Raw genomic sequence first — 14,585 nt, forward strand, 5'->3', positions numbered from 1 at the left:
CTAATGGTCTTGAAAATAATTTCATACATTTATTTCCCATCTGAATATCTTCTTGGGTGAAATGTCTGTTCAAATCTTTTGCCTATTTGTTCCTTGGATTATTTTCTTATTATTGAGTTTGAAGATTCTTTGCATGGTCTAGATACAATTTCTTTATATGATTTGCAAACATTTTGTCCCAGTTGGTGGTTTTCATTTTCATTTTTTTAACTGTACCTTTTGAGGTCAGCTAAGTATTCAAGGAGCCAGTTCAGATGCCTCTCTTTCTTAGAAACCTTCTCAGAGCTTTAAGCCTTGATGAGTGGCCCTTCTAAGTACTTGTCAAGTTTCAGGAACATCCTCACATCATGATATGCATTGTATCCTATTATAATTGTTTGGCTACCTATTTGTTTTTTCTCCTAGAATCTAAGGTTCGTGCCCATGGGCAAGGACTCATTATGCCCTATTCTTTGTTGACAGAAGGTGCTTGCATTGGATAACTTTTCTCAACTCTCCAGAATCTCTGTCCATAGTTTTCTATCTTGCTCTGTGCTCTGCGAAGCTGACCTCTGTTGGCCCCTTGTCCACTGACTTCTGGCTGGGTTTTTCTGATGGGAAAAGAACAGAGTGTGGGGGAGAAGATAGAGCAGACTAGTCTCCGAGCGTCCTCTCTGACAAACCTTAGTTTGGTAGTAGTTGCTATCCTGTGCCATTGGGTGTTCCCTGTCTCACGGGTATAGCTCTCACAAGGATCCTGTGACTGCTCCCTGCCCTTGTTCTTTTAATCCCAGGTGTAGCAATAATAGCTTCCATAACTTGCTAGAAACTAGGTCTTCACCATCCTGTTTCGTCCCTTTCACATTGCCCACACTTCATAGTTCTTTCATTAGATCTTCACTATAAATCCGAGCCTCCCCATTTCTTGCTGAGAACCCGATTCCCTGATTTCCTGCTCAAAAATACTGGTTAATTTTGACCCTCACCATAACCCATACCTTAAGTGAATTTTAAATCCCTGAATTTTCTCCACTGTTTTCATTCAACATAATTCAGGTTCTAATGTTTTTCTCAAGTTTCAAAGGACTCCTTTGAACCTCATTCCCACCTCCCTTCATTCACTCATTCATTCAACAGAAACTTTTTGACAACTGACTAAGGACCAGGAACTATGCTGCCCTGCAGAATCACAGAGAAGGAAAATATAGTCAGTCCCCCAAAGAACTCACATTCAAGTGAGAGATATAATCAAATAACTAAGTCTAACTCAAAGTGATACTTTGAGCAATGGAGAGATATCAAAGGCCCGAAGGCACAGAGCTCTAGCCACCCCATTCCTGGCTGGGGTAGAAGACAACAATACAACAGGACCCACCTTCCCACAAATGAACCCCCTCAGGATGCCAGACTGTGCTAAGCACTGCACATACTTATTTAATACAGCAACACTATACAGCAAAAGCAAATGTTACCATCTGCATTTTACACAGAAGGAAACTGAGGCCAAAGGAGGCTAAGTAACCTGCTGGTAGGTGACAGAGCTCCTCTTTTAACCATTATGTATCACACACAAGATTAACATTATGTATCATAAATGTAACACACACACACACAAGACTGAGGTAGGGGGAAAAATAATTTTCTCCAAGGCTAAAAGAGCTCTTTGCCACGGATGTTCACCTCAAAGCCACAATACTTCAGGAAGAGATGAAAAACTAGCTCTTTTCTGAGTCTTCTAATTGTTGAATAGGAAATGTGGTGTCAGGAGGCCAGGAAGCTGTCATCACCATTCTTCATTACACTAATTGCTCTTAGATGAAATATGGTTTGTTTCCCCTTTTACTCCTGCTCATATTCATAGCTCTGCTACTTTGGAATATTCTCTCTTTGGGTCAAGGAAGGCTTTCTCCTTTTTTCATTATACAGAGGGTACAACTGAAGCCCAGGGCAGGTGACAGTCTCACCTGGATCCCACAGCCAGTGGGTAACCCAATGTTCCATTGACTAACTTCATTGGCCAGGACGCCCCAATAGCTGCCCTTTGCCCCAGCCAGGCCAATCTACTCACAGTTGCTTATACAAGCATTTCTCACTAAAACCGCTGTGGGTTTTTTTGTTTTGTTTTTGTTTTGTTTTGTTTTCCCCACAGCTTCTTCCCGTCCCAACACAGCCTCTTCCTCTGACCTTTCTGAATACATCTAACCCTGTATAATCACTCTGGCTCCTCCTGACCTCTCTCCCTTTTTACTCTCCCTGAACTCTCCTTCACCAAAGATTGGCAACACTATTACACTTTGCTACCTGGTTATGCATGTGGATTGCACTTGACAGCTGTAACTGATGCCAGCCCACTCAGACCTGAATCACCTACTTTGAATATATTCCCATAGCACACAATGTACTTCTGAGGTCACAGGAGAAATACTTCATGATTAAAGTCTCTACAGTCAGTATGATAATGGCATCCCTTTTCTGCATGTTTTCAGGCAGAGATGCTAACTTCTACGTCTAATGATGTGCTATTGACTCAGTACCCATACTGGAAAGTCTCACATTCTCTCAGCCTCACCTCTTATTCTAGCTGCCTCTGTAGTAGCCAGCCCTGCACAGGCTGCCCTAGCTGGGGCAATCTGACAGCACCTCACCTCTAGTCATGCCATACCTCTGTTGCTGTCTTCCCCTGGGCCTCTTAGATGCCAAGGCATAGGACCACGCTTAAAGCTCACCATTCCCTAAGAAATGTGCAGAGAAGTTAATAACGCTAGAATCAGCTTGCCCAGCAGGAATGGTAAACCTATAGGTAAATGCTTTCCTCTTTTCCTCAGGACAGACAGTTCTGAGGCCTTCGGAGGCTCCTGAAGGACTGAACACATGTTGCTACTGCAGTGGCCAAAGCAGTGGCTTTCCCTTCTTCCCTATTTCACTCTGGTCTTCAATCCCATTTCCTGCTAGGGATCTCATCCTAGGTTATGCTTTCTGGGGAACCAGGTTAAAATAGTGCATTCACCTGGTTGAGCTGCCATAAGAATATACCATACCTTGGGTGGTGTAAACAAGAGAAATTTATTTCTCACAGTTCTGGAGGCTATAAAGTCCAAGATCAAGGTGCAAAGTTCAAGTTTCTGATGAGGGTTCTCTTCTTGGCCCTCATATCGTCAGTCACCTTCTTGCTGTCTCCTCATGTGGCCACTGATCCTATCTAGGACCCTACCTTTAAGACTCCATTAAATGTAATTAACTCTTAAAAGCCCTATCTCCGAATACAATCATGAAATTTAGAGGTTTGGGTCTTCAACATATGAACTGGGGGAAGAGGATGTAATTCAGTCTAGGGCAGACACTGTTAACTCAGAAATGTCGGTTTGATCTTAGCCAATAAGCATCCGAGAAAGATCCTTTGAGATCCCTTCCTCTCCTTCTCCTTCTTCTTCTCCTTCTTCTTCTCCTTCTTCTTCTCCTCCTCCTCCTCCTCCTCCTCCTCCTCCTCCTCCTCCTCCTCCTCCTCCTCCTCCTTCTTCTTCTTCTTCTTCTTCTTCTTCTTCTTCTTCTTCTTCTTCCTCTTCTTCTTCCTCTTCTTCTTCTTCTTTTTTAAGCTCCCTTCCCCCCTCTCATGTCTTAATGACTCTTTAGGAAAGGTCTTATGTCAGCTTGTTCTCGTGAATATTAAGTGTTTCTAGTGTTCTGCTGGTGATTTATGGGAAAGTGGAGAGGAAACAAACCATGAGAGACTGTGGACTCTGAGAAACAAACTCAGGGTTTTGGAGGGGAGTGGGGGGCGGTGAGCCTGGAGATGGGTATTATGGAGGGCACATATTACATAGAACATTGGGTGTGGTGCATAAACAATGAATGCTGGATCACTGAAAAGGTATAAAATAAAATAAAAAGGGGGAAAAAAGACTACAGTTAGAAGAACTATGTTCTAGTCTTTTCCTACTTAACTCGTTTAGGGAGTAAGTTTTACTAGACCTAGAGCAAATGATTTTGCCTTTCCCCACCGCTTTTCTCAGCTATTAAGTGGGATAACAGCTATAATGTGGGTTAACCCAGCTATTTTGCTGGGTTGGGGATCCCAGGAGATGGAAAGTGGGGAGACAGCATTTAAAAAAGAAAAGGAGCTCAACTAATGGAAGAACGTTGGGGTACTTTGAGGGAGGATCCTGGTGCACCCCACGAATCTCCATGGTCCACCTTCCAGAGGAGGGGAGGTCCGGAGTACTCCCAAAGCGCCTGGGTTCAGAGAGTAGCTTGGTTTACTCTAAACTGCTTGCTGCCAGCCCTGCAGTGTTTACCAGAATCCGGGTGGTTTGCGAACCCAGATGTCAGACATCTGTCCCAGAGATTCTCAACTTGCTCACCCCCAACTCCTGTCGGCCTCCCCCAGGAAGGAGAGAGGGGACAGGAAGCGGGAGGAGCTTGCAACGGGCAACTCCTCTCACCCCTCCTCTCTCCCCACCCCTAAGTCAGGAATTTCTGGGACGGGCTGATGGTCCACCGCCTCTTCCTCCTCCTTCTCCAAGCTGGAGTGAGTAGGGCTGGGGAAAAAACTCCGCAACTTCCCGGTCTCCAGCCCAGAGCCCCGAGTGTCCGCACACTGTGGCGACAGGGACGACAGAGTGGGCCTGCGGGAGGCTGGGGTGGCGAGTTCCAGGGAGGCGTGGATCACCGAGCGGGCTGCGGTCCCGCCTCCAGCGCCGCGCCCCGGCGCTCGGGCTTTGGCGCTGGCTCCCCTCAACCATTACCCTGGGCGCCCGGCGAGCCCAGTGGTTAGCGATGCTGCTGCTGCGGTCGCTACCTCTGCTGCCTCTGCTGCTTCTGCTGGGGGCACCAGGGAGCTTCGCCGAGGGCGCGGTGACCGCGCTTACCCGCGAGTCCGTCCCGTGGCAGGGTGAGTGTCCCCCGGGCCAAAGAAATCAGACGCTCACAGCGGGGGCGGAGGTGGTTAAGGCAGAGAAGGAAGGGGTGAAACTGGGGGGCAGGAAGGGGTGAGAAGCTAAGGCGACTGTATTTATACGGTGGCCGCGTCTCCTTAGTCCCGAGAAGGCCGGCGGATGGGCCAGTCCTGCACCCGGAATGGCATTGCATCCCACTCTTCCTGGCCGGCATTCTACTCCTCCAGCCCCGCATCCTCCAGGCATCCGCGGGCAGCGGGGCAACAGGCCCGGCCTGGGCTTGAAGGCAAAACTTGACTAAGCTCTGGCCCGGGACCATTGCAAAATGACATTTCAAAATGATCATCTCTCAGATAAATGATGGCCAAATTGATGTCCCATTTTGTCCGCTCCCAAAGCAAACCTGGATGTGTGCCGCCACTTGCCCAGTGGCCCCGAGCCAGGCTTCCATCCTTCTGCTTCTTCAGGAAAGAACACCTAATCTTTTCTGTTAATACCTTGCAGACCAAATGGGGGCGTGGAGCCTCTGTAGGCCATGAACTGTGCAAACTGAAGCCAATCATCTTCTGCCTCTTACTTTCTCTCCTAAGACAAGTGGGTGTGGGATACCCAGAGGCCCACCGAGGAGTACACGAGATCGTTCCTAAGGCATCTGGCATGCCTGTGAGCCAGAGTTCCTTCAAAGTCACCCCGCAGCCCACGTGCACAGCTGGATCAAGTCACCAAACAGTTACTCAGCACCCAGTACCCAGAAGACCCACGAAAGCTCTGTAGTCATGAGGGGAGGGTATCCTGCGGGGCCCACAGCCGAGAATAACTACCTGCATGTTGCCTCTAAGGCAGAGAGGCCGGTGTCCCAAAGTGGAAGCCTCTCTGCGAGGAGGAGGGAGGCAGGGGTAAATAAACCAGCAGGAGTCTCCAGGCAGCCTCTGTCCTCCTCCACCTTTGGGAATGAGTTTGGAAAGAACAGGTAAAACAAGGTGTGATCCATGCCTGAGTTCATTGTTCTTTCTTTCTTTTCCTTTTCAACATACTCTGCCTACAATTTTGAGGTAATCTTTTCTGGACTGTATTCCCTAGCACTCCCACAAGGCTTTATCAGGGACAGGTTGAGTAATTCCTGCTCTAAAATGGCCGAAGATCAAAGACCTCCTAACCTTCTTGGTAAATTCAGTGAAGATGGTCCTGTGGGGACCATCTTGAGTGTCACTTGAGTGTGTGACACTTGAGTGTCACAGTCAGTTAAGCATCTCCCTTCAGCTCCAGGTCGTGGTCCCAGGGTTCTGGGATAGAGCCCCACATGGGGCTATCCCCTGCTCAGAGAGGACCCTGCTTCTGCCTCTCCCTCTGTCTGTTGCTCCCCTTGCTTGTGCTCTCCCCCTCTCTCTCTGTCAAATAAATAAATAAAATCTTGAGAGAAAGAAAGAAAGAAAGGGAAAGAAAAGAAAAAAGGAAAGGAAAGGAGGGTCTTATGGATGTACATCTGACCCCCTGGTAGGATCCATCTCCACTAAGAGTTTACCATACAGTGCTTACTCCTTTATATTTCAAAATGTGCCTGAGCACTAGCTATCTAGAACAGGGCAGCAGTCTGTAGGACAGAAGCTGTACCCAAGCCACACAGAGAAAATGCACCAGTGAGCCTCTGAGCCAGAGTTAGCACTAAGGAGCTAATCCTTAATATATGTAGCAGCAGACCCAAATCCTGGCCTGAGATAGTTTCTAATCAGTGCCTTCATCTTAGTGGTCAAGGGCAAACCATCTGCTACCTCCTGTACATTCCAAGTGACAGTTTGCAAATCTGAAAATCTGACATAGTTGGCAGAGAGATTAGTCAGGTATGAAAATGGTGTTATTGGTATTCCCTGAAAGTGTGGCATTGGAGACTGTGTGACACTGAATGTGCCAGTCCTTGCACAGGCTCCCTTCCCTGACTTCAATCACCCACATCAGTAAAAATTTTAAGTATAATCTAGATGGGTTTCTAGTATAATATAGAAATTGGGTTTTTCCTGTCTATACCAAGATGGAAAAAACAAATCTTAGCATTGGAAGGGAGCTGAGACAGCCATCATCTGAGTTGTTTCATCTGTATTATTGATTGAATTGATATGAATTACAAGCATCCCAGTCTTGGGAGGCAGCTGATGGATGCTCTTGTGCTGACTTTTCATTTACCAATAATTTTTGTGCCCAAAAGTCTATAGATACAGGGTCATATAATAGTCAAGTTCATGGTCTCTGAGCCAGACTGTATGGGTCCAAATCCTGTCTCTACCATGTACCAGCAATGTCACCTTGGACAAGTTACTTCACCTCTCTGTGCCTCAGTTTCTTCATATATAAAAATGGGGGAAATAATAGTACTTCCTCAAGTGTTGTCCTTTCATTTCAGTATCCCCACAGCACCATCTTTCTCTGGGCCGTCCAGACCATTCTGACAGGTTGACAGTCCTTTACCAATCATATACTGCCCTGTGCACAGCACTGTACTTCTGCACGTCTTCTGCTTGTATCCCACCTCTCGTGGGCTATCACACAGGCCTCGCTGTGATTCTGGAAACTGAGCTCTTCTAACAAGTGCTGCAACTTGGTAACTTCACTCACTTAAGGATGCCAGCACTGGGAGGGCAAGTGGGAGAATGAAGATGGGAGTGGGCACTCTGGGGAAAGGTGGACATAGTCTCAGTAGAAGTTGCTAAAGGAAATGATCGGAGACAATAAAAGAATTTTAAAGCTGTACTGAGAGCTGAAAATGATGTGAAATGGCCTCAACCAGCCAATAATAGAGACTTTCCTCAGCAGTACTTATCTCCCCAGGGGCAGGACTGGACGGAGACTGGGGCTGTCTTAGTCCTTCAAGACAGTCAAGGTAGGCTTTTCTGAATGAACAGTGACCAAGGAGGTTGGGGTGCTGATAAGCTGATAAGGTAAAGGTGTACGACCATGGAGACTGTCTAGAAGAAGACTGAACTAGGGTAAAGGGGTAGGGTCATCTCTTAAAATCCTGTGCCAATAGGAAGAGAGGTGAGGAGCTGAAGGCTTCAGTTGTTCATTCACTATCTGTTGAGTACTGTGTGCCTTGTCTCCCTTCTAGGATTGGATTCACCCACAAGTAATCCCTGAGACATGTATTTATTTCGATGCAAGTAGTTTGTTTGGGAGATGACTGTAGAAGACACAATGAAGGAGTGAGGAAATGAGAAGGGCTCAGTTTCACAGGAGCCCTTCTCAGTGACCGTGGAGAATGCAGTGGACCCACTGAGGGCAGGAAACAGAGGTATTCATCCACCAACTCCCATTCCTTCCTAATGCAGGGTCCCTCCTGGGGCACCAATCTCCTGGTCTCTGGCCTGCATGGAGCACTGTCAGGCAAGAAGACACAGAGAATCAGTCAGAAAGTATGAGAACTCTCTCAAGTAAATGACCTCTAGGGTGACGGTATGGATAACCAATGGAATCTGCTACTCACTCCCAGATTGGGGAGATATAAATATGAGCGGGATATGTCCTCAAGAGGCTGAGAGTCCAGAAACAGATAAAGAAACACAAAAAATTACAAAACAGTGCAGAAGACGTTACGATAACAGGGAATGAGCAAAGTTCTTAAGTAGGGACTTAAGTACGGACTGGCCTGAGGGGCTGTGGACTACAAAAGGGCATTTATTTTCCCAAAAGATAAGTAGGTAGTTGCCACACAGGCAACTTTCCTCCAGAAAGCACAGAATGTGTGCAAAGGCACAGAATCATGTATTAGGTAGTATGTCTGAAAGTTCTAGTCTAAGCTCTTTTGGATGAAAGAGAGATGTCCCACGGGAGGTCACTCAGGCAAGCACTAGACTGGGTATCAGGGCACTAAGATCTGAAGAGGGACCCAAGGACAGGCTCTCCTGTGAGGCCAAGCCTCCTGGGAACTGAGAACTGGCCACTGAGACTGCTTGCTGGTTCCTATTTGGTTCTCTTTCTCTAGACTGGTTTCTTTTGCTTCAACTTGCAGGCTCTTTCATGTGTAGCCCCCATAGCTTCCTTGGAGGAGTTGCCTAATTTCCTAAGAGAGGAGTCTGGCCACCTTTGTCGTAGCATGCTGGCCAGTCCCTGCACTCTGCCCTTGAATTAGAGGCCTTCCCGTGGCTGGTAGGCTGTGACTGTGGTGTGAGATACATACACGGATCTGCTCCATCAGAGGCTGTGATGGAGTAAATCCCCAGAAGAGGGTTTGTGGCAGGACAAGAAGTTGTGACAGATCTATATTTGGATGCATGCAAGAGATGAGGAAACGAAGAGTTTGGTTAGAGGAACTCTGCTTAAGGAAAGTAAATTCTGGTGGTATGAATTGAGTATTGCTGAGAAGAACCTCATGAGTTCAGACAAAAGGGAACCAGAACACACTTTTAAGTTTAGGAATGCCACGGCTGGTTTGGGACTTGAAGAGGGTAGTTATGGAAGGCAGCAAAGAGCCCCTGTGAGAGATTAAATCGACTGCTCATGAAGAAAGACATTGATGCCCTGAGCTAAGTCATTCATAGCAGGAATACTGAGAAGCAGAAGGTTTGGACTCAAGAAATATAGGTTAAAAAAGAAGAAAATTAAAAATAATAAACAGTGAGAGACATGGGAGAAAGGCAGAACAGAAGGGGCAGTGGTTATACAATAGAAATAACAAGTTTTGGAGGTGGATCCTTTCTTGGCAGTGACCAGGTAGAAGGTGTGGTTGTAGGTGTGGTCACTGAAGTGGAGGAACAGGTGGAAGAAGGTCCTTGGAGCAGAGGAAGTTGAGGAACACAGCATCCACAGCAATACAGACATAACTTGTGTAAAACAAAAGTTTCATTTTAAAAATACCATTGCGTCATGCAATGTGCTGCTACTCGTCTACTCTGTTCCATTCTACTTACTTTGATAATTGATGCATTGATAATCATGACCCTTTCATGAGCCATGACCCATGGTGGGCCAGAGTGTTAGGGCATCCGTGCAGAAGTTAAAGGCTTTGAGGTGGAGAGGAGAACTGCGAGCCTGCTGGCATCAAAGTCACAACGAATGTGAGGAAGAGGTCAGGACGGGACACCCCAGTGTTGAGGAAGGGAAGACTGTGTGTCATGGTGGAGAAGTTTCTGACAGAGGGTGATGAGAGCCACCATCTGGAGGCAGCAGTGGGGAGACGTGGTGACCCTGAGATTTTCCCTTAGCTTCCATTTCTGATACAACAGTAACGATGGCTCCCTTGACTGCTCCTCATAGTACCTAACATTTGAAGAATGATTACTCACATACATTAACACACTAAACCTTCACCACAGTGAGGTAGATACTATTACTACATACCCTTCTTTATGGATGAAAAAGGTTAAAGAGCTTGCACCAATAGGAACTTGAAAAATGGGAATCTGAATCAGGCACTCAAGCACTAATGCAAAAGACACCCCCCCCCCCCATAGCCTTGTGAGCTCATTAAATAGTTCATTCTGTATCTTGTTGTTTGATGGGAGCACATGATTTGATTCTGTGACAGGAGGAACAGAAAGCCAGCCTCTTGTTTTCTGCAGTTCCTCCTTTTCCAAACCAGTATATCTACATGTAAGAGTGAATATTTTCATAAAGCAGAAAAGCTATTGATTTTTTTAAAAAACATTGTAGGCAATTCCTACACTCCTGGGCAATGAGCCATTCTCCTAATCTAGAGATGTAGAATTTAAGTAAAAGCCTGATCAGATACTGGTTTAGCTGTCCTGCTCAGCTATCAATCACTCCCACCACCCGATTCTGTTTCTCCTGACTTCACCATCACCTCTCAGAATCTCTTCCACTTCAAACTTTTCTCATTCCAGCTTCTCTGGCTGGCTGTTCTCCTCATGAGCCTTTAAGAGTCATCATAGACTTCCAGTTTTCCTGGTGCTATACTTTTTCTCATTCAGCTTCTAACTCTTCCTATTGTTAGTTGGTAGAGTAACTGATACCACACAGTGAAGGTTCCAAGCCAATGACCAGAACAGTGGAGTCAAACTAAGGGCTCAGATGTCCCCTCATTTCCCTTTTCTTGACTTAAGAATTTGCTTATTTATATCTGGCTTTCTGAAGAAATGATTCCTTTGCTTTGCCTCTTCTAAACTCATCCCTGTGTGATGAATTCTCATATGATCTATCAAAGTAATATAATTGAGATATTCATAGACCCTTGCCTCCACTTTCTTTTAGAAATTATCCTTGAAAGCCTTTTAGGAGATGTTCCAATACAAAGCTAAGAACATAAATTATATATTTTTTAATTATTCATAGTTAAAGGAAATATAGTTCATAAAAGAAACAAAAGAATGCCTTATAAACACTGTATTAAGTCATTCAGGGGAAAAAATTTAATAAAAGGTTACTCAAGAAAAAGGGAGGAATATTATTACAATTTCTGTAAATTGGTTCTGTGATACAGAGCTAAACAAAACAAATAAGAGGTTTCTGCTTTCATGTGTGGCCACATGATTTTTTAATTTATAAAATTCTTTGAATACTACGGTTCCAAAGAAATATGCTACCACGCTAAGTGAAATAAGTCAGTCAGGGAAAGACAAATACCGTATGATTTCATTCATATGTGGAATTTAGGAAACAAAACAAATGAATAAAGGGTGGGGGAGAACAAGACAAACAAACAAAAGAAGAAACTGATGGTTACCAGGGGGAGGTAGGTGGGAAGTGGGTGAAATTGGTGATGGGGATTAAGGAGCGCTCTGCTTGTGATGAGCCCTGGGTGATGTATGGAAATGTTGAATCACTAAATTGTACCTCTGAATCTAATAGTACACTGTGTGTTAACTCACTGAAATTTAAATGGAACCTTGATTTAAAAAAAAGTAAATGTCTAACTTAAAAATATATTCAGCCTCCCAGATAATAAAAAATGCAAAAAAAAAAAAAAAAAAAAAAGAAAAGTTTGTTAGCATAAAAAAATATGCTTGTAAGAAGTTTTACTATTTCTGGCTTTTGGCTTTCTGCTCTTGAGAATTTTCCTTTTCACTTATGAAAATATAAGAGGAAATTCAAAGTGGTTGTCCAACGAAAAGCACTGTTGTCTTATTTGGCACTATCCGTGTTCAACATTAAGATCTGCTTTTCTTTTATTAAAATTTATAGAGTGATCATAGTGACTGTGGTCATCCTTTTCATGATCCTATGAAGCCAGTGCTATTACTATACCCATTGTGCAGATGGAGAAACCAAGGCAGTTACCGTTCAGCTTCAAGCAGTTCTGCCATAAAAGCAGTGCTCTGTTTTTTGCCAAAGTTCTTCTGTAGTGGTAGATTTGTTTAGGTAAGAACAGGGTGGGCTCATGGGCATGTGGCCAATGAAGACACACACAGCAGGGCATTGCACTTGGTGTTTAATGTTCTGTGGTTTAAGAGTCTTGTAATCCTTAATAATTTTAATCTCTGAATTTGTGCTTTAGGCATGAAAGCTCATGGGACAACAGAGCATGAGCCGGAAGCTAGAAGCCTCAGCTCAAGCTCAGTCCCACTTGTGTCACATCCACTGACGTACCACCCCCCCCCCCCCCCCAAGATCCCCTGGATGGGTTCTAAGCCGCTGCCTCCCCACTCCTACCCTCCATCTACTGTGCCAACAGACTGTGTTCAGGTTGGGAGACAGGAGGACTGGGGTCTGCTAGTGGAAGGCCAGTGGCATCTCAGGGAGGAGCAAGGCCCTGGCTATCCCCGCTAGCCTGACAGCAGCAGGCGTATTGCAGCAGAGGCTGCAATCCCTTGTAGGCTCACAGGAAGTGGAGATTGACTTGACTTCCCTACCCCAGGCAGGACACCACATTTTTATCTTACTTTGGGTAGCCAGCAAAGAAGGTAGCCAACCTGATCAGAAGCATGGGGACTCAAAATTTGTAGGCTGAATTCCTAAACCCCATTACTTCAGAATGAGACTGAAAGACCCGCGGATCCCCTTACCCAAGAATCCAACACTGCCACTGGATGCAATCAGCAAGAGGTTCTTTATTGTTACGCAGGCGCCTGCGGGTGGTCAGCGCGCGCCTGCGGGTGGTCAGCAGCTCCTGCTAGCTGAGCACACCGGGCTGGGGTGGTGCAGGATTTTTATGGACAAACAAGTTTCGGGAGGGGCTGAGCTGACTAATTGATAGTTTGAACAGGCATACTTGGCGTCAGTGGAGTGGATCAGGGGACCCACGTGCGAAAGCAGACTAAGCAATCTTACAGAAGCAGAACTGGCCGGTTAGCCCACGCATGCGAATGAAAGCACTATCAGGATATTGAAGGCCTGGTTACTATCAAGCCAAGGCCATTTTCCCTTTAATGAGGTCCTAACATAAAGACAATTGGGAGTCTCTCCTGTGAAATGTTACATTCCTGCTATCAAACATAAGGTAACTTCTTTGTTGTAAATCTCAAGGACATTTGCAAACCAAGGGAGACTCCTACCCTGCAGGACTGTGATTTCTGCAAGTTAACTATTTATAATGCTACACATATGGAGGGGAGCGGGTGAAGGGGGGGGGTGCAAGGCGCCAGCTTTTGCTTTGTCCTCAGCCAGCCTCTTGCTCCTTAGAGTTGAGGGTTTAAGCAATTTTTCATTTCTTAGCAAAGCATTAGAAGCATTATTATACAGAAGCCAGAAACAGCTGGGTTAAACACAGATTTTCGCTATTCGTTATCCTGTTATGCTGCTTGCTGACTCCCTTATCTATCGTCAGCTAGCTACAGTTTCTCAGTTAGCATAAGCTGGTTATAAAAAGAATGTTAAAACTTATAGGCTATAGTATAATTCTGACCTGGGGTCCTTCATTCCCCCCTTTTTCTTTAACATGGATATAATCTTATATCCATTCGTCTTGTTCCTGCTCTAAGCTTGTCCGGGACTCTGATCGTTTTAAAAGTTGGTATTGTTGTGTTAGTACCATAGTCTGAATTACGGACAAGCGGTCTTTAATGAACTGTACTAACCTGTTTTAGACACAAGGACCAAAAGTTAGAATTAATAACAGAATGATGAGAGGGCCTGTTATAGATGACAACAAAGTAGTAAGCCAAGGCGATCTGTTGAACCAGTTTTCGAACCATCCCTGCTGGGACTGAAAATCCCTTTTTCTTTGAGCAAGTCTTTCTTTGAGTATATCCATAGTTTCTCTGACTACTCCAGTTTGATCTGCATAAAAGCAACATTCTTCTTTTAAGGCGGTCAGGGGTGCCTGTGGAATGTCACACATATTATCAAGGGGAGTGGGAGGAGAGGGGGTGCAAGGCATCAGCCCCTTTTCCATTTTTAGCCAGCCTCCTGCTCCCTCATCATTTTTCCCCTGAACAATTTTGACTCTTAAATCTTTAAGGTGGTTGAAGGTGGAAGGTCTCATCTTCTGTAACTTCTTCCTGCTGAATAGGGGCGTAGAGCTGTCCCTACCTACTGAGGTCAACATTGATCAGTGGAGGAATGTATAGGGGAGTTACGAAAGGCGGAGGCAGCTGAATCCAGCGCTGACAGTGAAGGAGTGTCTTTGCGCGTGGTAAGGATCATCTGCCGTGGTTAAGTCATTGCAGCAATGGAGTCTCGGCACCAAGTAGAGAAACACTGAACAGAGCAACATATTAAGGTTAATGAGGTGATAAAAATGAGAAGCCCGAGAAGGAGATTTGGCCATAGTCCTCCTTCAAACCAGGAACTTAACCAATCACTAAAAGAGAGAGAGGGACCTTGTAGAGCCTT

The 14,585-nt window shown here is 45.4% G+C and overlaps 1 protein-coding gene across 3 annotated transcripts in view; it reads left to right on the top strand.

The window, feature by feature from the left end:
• Positions 1-4,451: 4,451 nt before the first annotated feature.
• PLA2R1 (phospholipase A2 receptor 1) overlaps positions 4,452-14,585 on the top strand; it is a 124,426-nt gene continuing 114,292 nt past the window's right edge. For 2 of the 3 annotated variants that reach the window (XM_059167211.1, XM_059167212.1), the window contains exon 1: positions 4,452-4,867. In XM_059167211.1, the coding sequence (XP_059023194.1) occupies positions 4,753-4,867 (115 nt within the window). In that variant the 5' untranslated portion in view covers positions 4,452-4,752. The remainder of the gene's footprint in view (positions 4,868-14,585) is intronic. The other variant, XM_059167213.1, reaches the window with a different exon arrangement.

This window comes from Mustela lutreola, chromosome 3, assembly GCF_030435805.1.
Source record: "Mustela lutreola isolate mMusLut2 chromosome 3, mMusLut2.pri, whole genome shotgun sequence".
In the NCBI taxonomy this organism is placed as follows: Eukaryota; Metazoa; Chordata; class Mammalia; order Carnivora; family Mustelidae; genus Mustela; species Mustela lutreola.